Here is a 6,136-nt window from a genome sequence, read left to right as displayed (position 1 = left end):
CGACCAAGGACCGGACAAGGCTGATGCTGGGAACCCTAATGCCAAAAACTCAACTGAAGTAAGGCTAAAACTAGGGCACAGAATGTACCACTGGGCGGCAATCGAAGGTAGAGACAACAGTCAGAAATCGGGCGACGCCAGCACCCTATAGTCGAAGTCGATTGTTGGGGTCAGCGGCAGCACAGAGGAGAGGAAATCAGGAGTCGGCCCGACCTGAGCTCGGACTGCTGGCAGTGGTGCTCGGGTCAAGAGTCGGCGGCGACAAAGCACAGTGGCGGTCGAGTGATGATGGCCGACGATCGGGAGGTAGAGCAGTCGGTCGGCTCTTGCTCTGCCGGAGGAAAGGAAAAGACTCAGCCGGCGGGCTCGCCCGTCGCCAGCGTTTGGGTAGGGAAGAAGAAGAAAGGCGGCGTCGGCGAAGATGCTAGGGCACACTGGAGAAGAAATCAGGAATCGGGCGGCTCTGTTAGTTGCGGCGGCGGCGCTGGGAATCTCCGCGGCAAGGCTACGGCAGAGGAGGGCTTCGGCTCGGGTAGGAGAAAACAAGAAGAGGAAGTGGCCGAGGGTTTAAGGCTTCGGCGAAGAAGAAACCGCCGGGCCGGCGGTTAGGGCACAGAGATCGCGCGTGCGGAAGAAGGCTCGGCGCGCGCGAGGAGATGAAAACGAAAGAGAAATCAGAAAAAGAATAAAAAGAAAAACAATTAGAAAAGGAAAAGAAAATAAACTTTTCCTCACATAAATGGGTAGCCTAAAACAGGCTTTTCCGGCCCCGTTTTTATCCCCGTTAACTCGTCCGTACGAGCTCCGAAAAATTCCCGAAAAAATTCCAAAAATTCCGTAAAATTCTCTTATTAATATTCGCCTATTTTTGGTATTTTACATCGACAAGGTAAGTCAGGTACGATCTCTTCCTCCCGATAAAATGTTTAAATTCGTTAAATTATTATCTAAAGATTGTTGCAAATTAGAAAAAAATTAAAGAATTAAAAGTAATTCTGGCAAAATCTTGTCCATTAGAAGATTTTGACAAATTAAAGTTAGAAAATGATAATTTATAAAAAGAAATAAAAAATTAAAAAAAAATCATACATGCACATATAGTACAAGTATTACAAATATAATTTGAACTGGTATTTTAAATATCACAAGGGATAAATTAGGAAAATTTTAAAGAAATATGTTCCTAAAAAATTCTTAATTAATCCAGTTGGCTGGAACCTATATTGGGTTCCAAAGTCTTGTCTAACTTGAACCTGAATTAGACTTATCTCTTTTAGCAAGAAAATTAAACATTTGAATTTTATTTAAAAGGTTTTGTCTAGAAGTGGTTGATGATCCAATAACCAAGAAGGCCTAGTACCTCGCCACAGCCTAGAAGCTAAATATTGAAATAAAATATTTAATTAATTAACTGATAGAGCATTAAAATTGAAATTAGATAATATTTTAATAGTTACTTAAATATTTTATAGTATCCTTAATTTAGAAAAAAAAAAATTCCCTTCTTAAAAAATTTTTACTTAGAAATTAAAAAAAAGACTTAAAGTTTTTTGAAGTATCAACTTTAGTTTCCATAAATTCCTACAAAATTAGTTTTTGAAAATTTGTTTAACTTAGAAAAATTTCTCATTTTTTTAATCTGTTTAACTTAAATTTTTTAAGTTATTTTTTATTTTTAAACTTAGAAAATTTTTCTACTTGAAATTTTCTTACTTAGAAATTTTTTATGCAACAATTAATATTTCTAAAATTATTGCAAAATTTTTTATCAAAATAATTTTCATAATTTTTAAAACTTGATAAGTTTTTTCAAAATTATTTAAAACTCATAATTACCCTTAGATTTTTTTTTACCCCATTTTTTATGTGATAAAGGGGGTGGTGGGGATATTAAGTCTGGGGGAGGTAGCTTTTTTTTTTTTTTTTTTTTACTTTTTGCACTTTATTGTAATATTTATTGTTTTAACTTTATAGTTGTTTACCCTAACTTAACTTGGGTTGCTCACATCAGAAAGGGGAGATTGTTGGAACCCCAAGGTGGTTTTGATGTGATCAACTAAGTTAGGTTAGATCCTGTTATGTTTAACCCTGTGTCTATGTGTGCAGGAGCTTAGGAGCACATGAAATCAAACAAAAAACGCAGCTAGCGAGAAGGAAGACACGGGAGAAAGCTGACGGGCTCGGTGCATCTGAGGGACGAGGTGCTGCGGAAGAGTATGCGGGCAAACGAGAAGGAGGCGCACAGTGTTTCCGAGGGATGAGAAGCTGGAGAGGAAGATTGCTCGAGAAGGTCGAAAGTTGAGTTTAGGTGAACCCTATTCCGGATGTCTGAAATCACCCAAGCGAGTGGAACTGGAGCCGGAGCGGAAGACCCGGACCGAGGCGAGCAGAACCGGAGCAGAGGGGCCAGACCGAAAAAGTCAACCAGGTTGACTTTATGGGTCCGGACGCTTGTAACCCTTCCGAGTGCCCGAAACTCAAATATTATCCACTTCGACGTAAATATTGACTGTTGCGTCAGGGATAGATTTCTATCTCACTTCAGGCGCTTGGAACGCTTCCAAACGCTCCGACCAAGGTTATAAATACATTCTTGGTACAGAAACTAGACAACAATCATTTTTGATAAACAACACTTGTGTGCTTCTCTTTGTTAGTTTAGCTTCTCATTTTCTGTTCTTATACTGTTGTAAAAAGGCTTCTCCGCCTGAAGTAGAAAGTAGTGCGATTCATTTCCTTGGATTAACAACCTCCCCGGTTGTAACCAAGTAAAAACTCTTTGAGCCTCTGTCTGTTTAATTTCTTCTTTAATTTATGCAAGTGTTCTGTTAAAGTCCGAGAAGGGTTTGTGTTGTTTTTGTGCAGGACTATTCAATCCTCCTTCTAGTTGGCCAACGGGTCCTAACAATTCCCTTGCGATAGTCCAATTGGCACTGGGCTCAACCGGACTGGAGCTGTGCTCATGAGAAGTGAGGGTCTGAGCCCTAGGGGTCCGACTGGTGTGAAGGTCGACCGGGAGTAGACTGGAAGTCATACCCATGAGAAGTGAGAGACTGAGCCCTCGGGGTCTGACTGATGTGGAGGCTGATCGGGAGTAGACTAGGAGTCGTGCCCATGAAAAGTAAGGGTCTGAGTGCTGGGATCCGACCGACGTGGAGGCCGACTGGGAGTAGATCGGGAGCCATGTCTATGGAAAGTGAGGGTCTGAATCCTGGGGGTCCGACCAGCGCTAATGCTGACCAAGAGTAAACTGAGAGTCATGCTCATGAGAAGTGAGAGTCTAAATCCTAGGGTCTGATTGACACAGAAGTTGACTGGGAGTATATTGAGAGTCATACTCATAAGAAATGAGGGTCTGAGCCATGGGAGTCCGATCGACACAGAGATCGATCGAGAGTAGACTAGGAGTCGTGCCCATGAGAAATAAGGAACTGAGCCTTAGGGGACAAACCGATGCAAGGGCCGACACGGAATAGACTCAGAGCTCTACCCATAAGAAAAGATTAGGCCATGTTCTAGGGACAATGCCCGTTCAGATACGTATTTCCTGAATTTAATCATGACTCTCCTTCACTCTTGACCGTCACATTATTTTAATTACAAGCTATCCTAGGATCATCCCGTATACGCCGTATCAGGTGTCATAATGCTCTCCCAATACTACGAGTCATAAATGATAGCCAGTTCTGAGACGTTTAAGATCAGCATTTGCACCGACGAGCATTGTTTAATTTTGGAGAAGCATACAAACGATGTTCAAAGACTGTTATTGTTAGTTCATTTCTTCTCATCTCCATTCTCCCTGTTTAATCCAACAGTTTTCAATCGAATCAACTCCTCTATGAGGCAAGTCATCGCTTGATGAGAAGATCCACCTTCTTCAATCGCCCTTCTCGCCGTCTCTCCCAGCTCCCTCGCCCTCTTCCTCCTCTCTTCTGCTTCCTCTCCACTACCCATCAGCTCATCCACCGCCTCCTTCAGTTGCTCACTGTTCACCATCGTCCGCTCCTCTGCTTTATTGCCGCAGGAAATCACACCGATTGATATCCCCACCCTGTGCACGTTGACCAACAGCTTCTCGTTCAGGATTTGCTCGGCAAACAACGGCCAAGTGATCACCGGAACACCGGCAGCAATCGCTTCCAGGCACGAGTTCCACCCGCAGTGCGTCACGAAGCCTCCCACCGCTTCGTGATTCAATATGAGAAGCTGCGGCGCCCATCCTTGCACCAACATTCCCTTCCCGCCGCCGACCACCCTGTTCTCGAATCCCTCTGGAAGCCATTCCGATATCTCTCCGGCGTTCCCCACGACCCAGATGAACGGCCGGTCCGACGCATCGAGACCTCGCGCGATCTCCCGCAGCTGAGTGGCCGTGAACCGGGCCACGCTCCCGAAGCAGACGTAGAGGACTGACCTCGGCCTCTTGGTTTCGAGCCAACTCAAGAAATGATCGGCTCTCCCCGAAGCAGCGCCGCTGCTCCCTCGCACCATCTTCATATCCATGCCTCGGTTCTGCAGCGAGACGGGGCCGACGAACCAGAACCTGTGGTCTCGCGAGTTGGGGGCTCGATCGACGTAGTCACGTTCCAGCTCGTACAAACTGTTCACGACCGTGCCGTGGGTCCGGTGAAGGCTTTCGACCATCCGGTGGGAGAACTCGTTGGGATGAAGGACAACGTAGGAGAGATTAGAGAGCTTGAGATGGATCTTCTGCGGTATGCCGGGAACCTCGATCAATTGCTCGGTCTCCAAGTCGCCCTGGTTCAGCTCGCCGACTATTACGATTTTAATAACTGCGGAGCTGAAGAAGTTGGATCCAGTAAAGAGGAGCGAAGGAACGGAGGCTTCTTGGGCGACGCGGGTGGCCCAAGGATAGAAGAAATCGACGACGACGCAGTCAGGGCGGTGGGTTTTGAGCAGCAGCGAGAAGGAGGGCTCAAGCCTGTCGGTGGCGGCGGTGAGCTGAAAGAGGTCGTCGGGGTTAGGGAAGGCGGCGAGGTTCTCGTATCCCTCGGGAATTCCAGCTTCTGAGTAGGGGAGGCGGAGGGGGAGGAGTTGGATAGTGTGGCGGAGGGAAGCGTCGGTGTTGGCGAGATCAACGGTAGGCTTGACGAGAGGCACGTTGCCGGTGGTGGTTACGACGGTGGCTTTGATTCCTCTGCCTGAAAAAAGCCGTGCCAAGTCGACCATGGGGATCATGTGGCCTGGGGAGAGAAAGGGCAGGAAGAATATATGCAGATCATCCGCCATGGTCTTGAGCACAAGGTTGCAAACTGTGCGGGCTTCTATCCATTAAATGCAGAGGCTGGCATCAGCATGGCACTCACTCTAGGACTTGTGGACTAGGTTGAGTTCCTTACTTCTTTTTTGCAATTCCGTCAGCAATGACGTCTGGTTTGCAATAATGATCTATAAACTTGCAATGATCTTATGTTTCTGTTGATGAAATTTCTTTTGGTTCAGTAACTCTGTTGTTGTAAAACGGTCATATACCGTGGAGGATTAAGTGACCAATCAATGAATAATCTACCATACGTGTTCACTAGAGGTTGTCGGTGAAGAGTGGGAGGAGGTCGTGAAATACGCTTTAATAAAGAATTAGATTGACATCGGAGAGATCCTATAGGTCATTCTGAGCTCTAAGTGAAAATTTACTTGAGGTAATATATTGAAAGAAGAAGATGAATAAGAGAGAATCTGACGAAGTTGTAAAGAGTTCCAAATTAGGGATCCCTTTGCACTGACTTTTTCTGGAGTTTTTATAATTATCAAAAGAGTATCTTTACGTGGATGTTGTATATTCCCTTGTCATCTTCCTCATATGAGTCAGTGAGAAAACCAAATCTAATAGTCATTAACTGCCTTTCCATCAACAAAGTGCCATGTGTTTGAAGAGGATATCTAAGAGATCAATTTTGACAACCTCATAACTGTCTTTCCATTCATCTTGCGCCACGCGCCTTAGAATGGAATTTGAGACCGAGGCCTAGAAGGTGTTGATGACTGAGACCGAGATAGGGAGATGATGTCGAGATTTGAGACTGAGGCCTAGAAGGTGTCAGGGATTGATGATAGGATGCCGGAATCCAAGACTGAGCCGGAGGATGTCGGGTTCTAAGACAGAGACAAGATG

General features: G+C 45.2%; 1 protein-coding gene across 1 annotated transcript; it reads right to left on the bottom strand.

Annotated features, from left to right (window-relative positions):
- Window positions 1-3,687: 3,687 nt before the first annotated feature.
- LOC122016906 (UDP-glucose flavonoid 3-O-glucosyltransferase 7-like) lies at window positions 3,688-5,307 on the bottom strand. Its single transcript, XM_042574344.1, has one exon. It carries the CDS (start codon window positions 5,251-5,253, stop codon window positions 3,778-3,780), a length of 1,476 nt encoding a protein of 491 aa, XP_042430278.1. The 5' UTR covers window positions 5,254-5,307; the 3' UTR covers window positions 3,688-3,777.
- Window positions 5,308-6,136: the final 829 nt, after the last annotated feature.

This window comes from Zingiber officinale, chromosome 1A (genome assembly GCF_018446385.1).
Source record: "Zingiber officinale cultivar Zhangliang chromosome 1A, Zo_v1.1, whole genome shotgun sequence".
Lineage (NCBI taxonomy): Eukaryota > Viridiplantae > Streptophyta > Magnoliopsida > Zingiberales > Zingiberaceae > Zingiber > Zingiber officinale.
The sequence above is the reverse complement of the archived record's forward strand: the minus strand, read 5'-3'. Positions and strand labels throughout refer to the sequence as shown.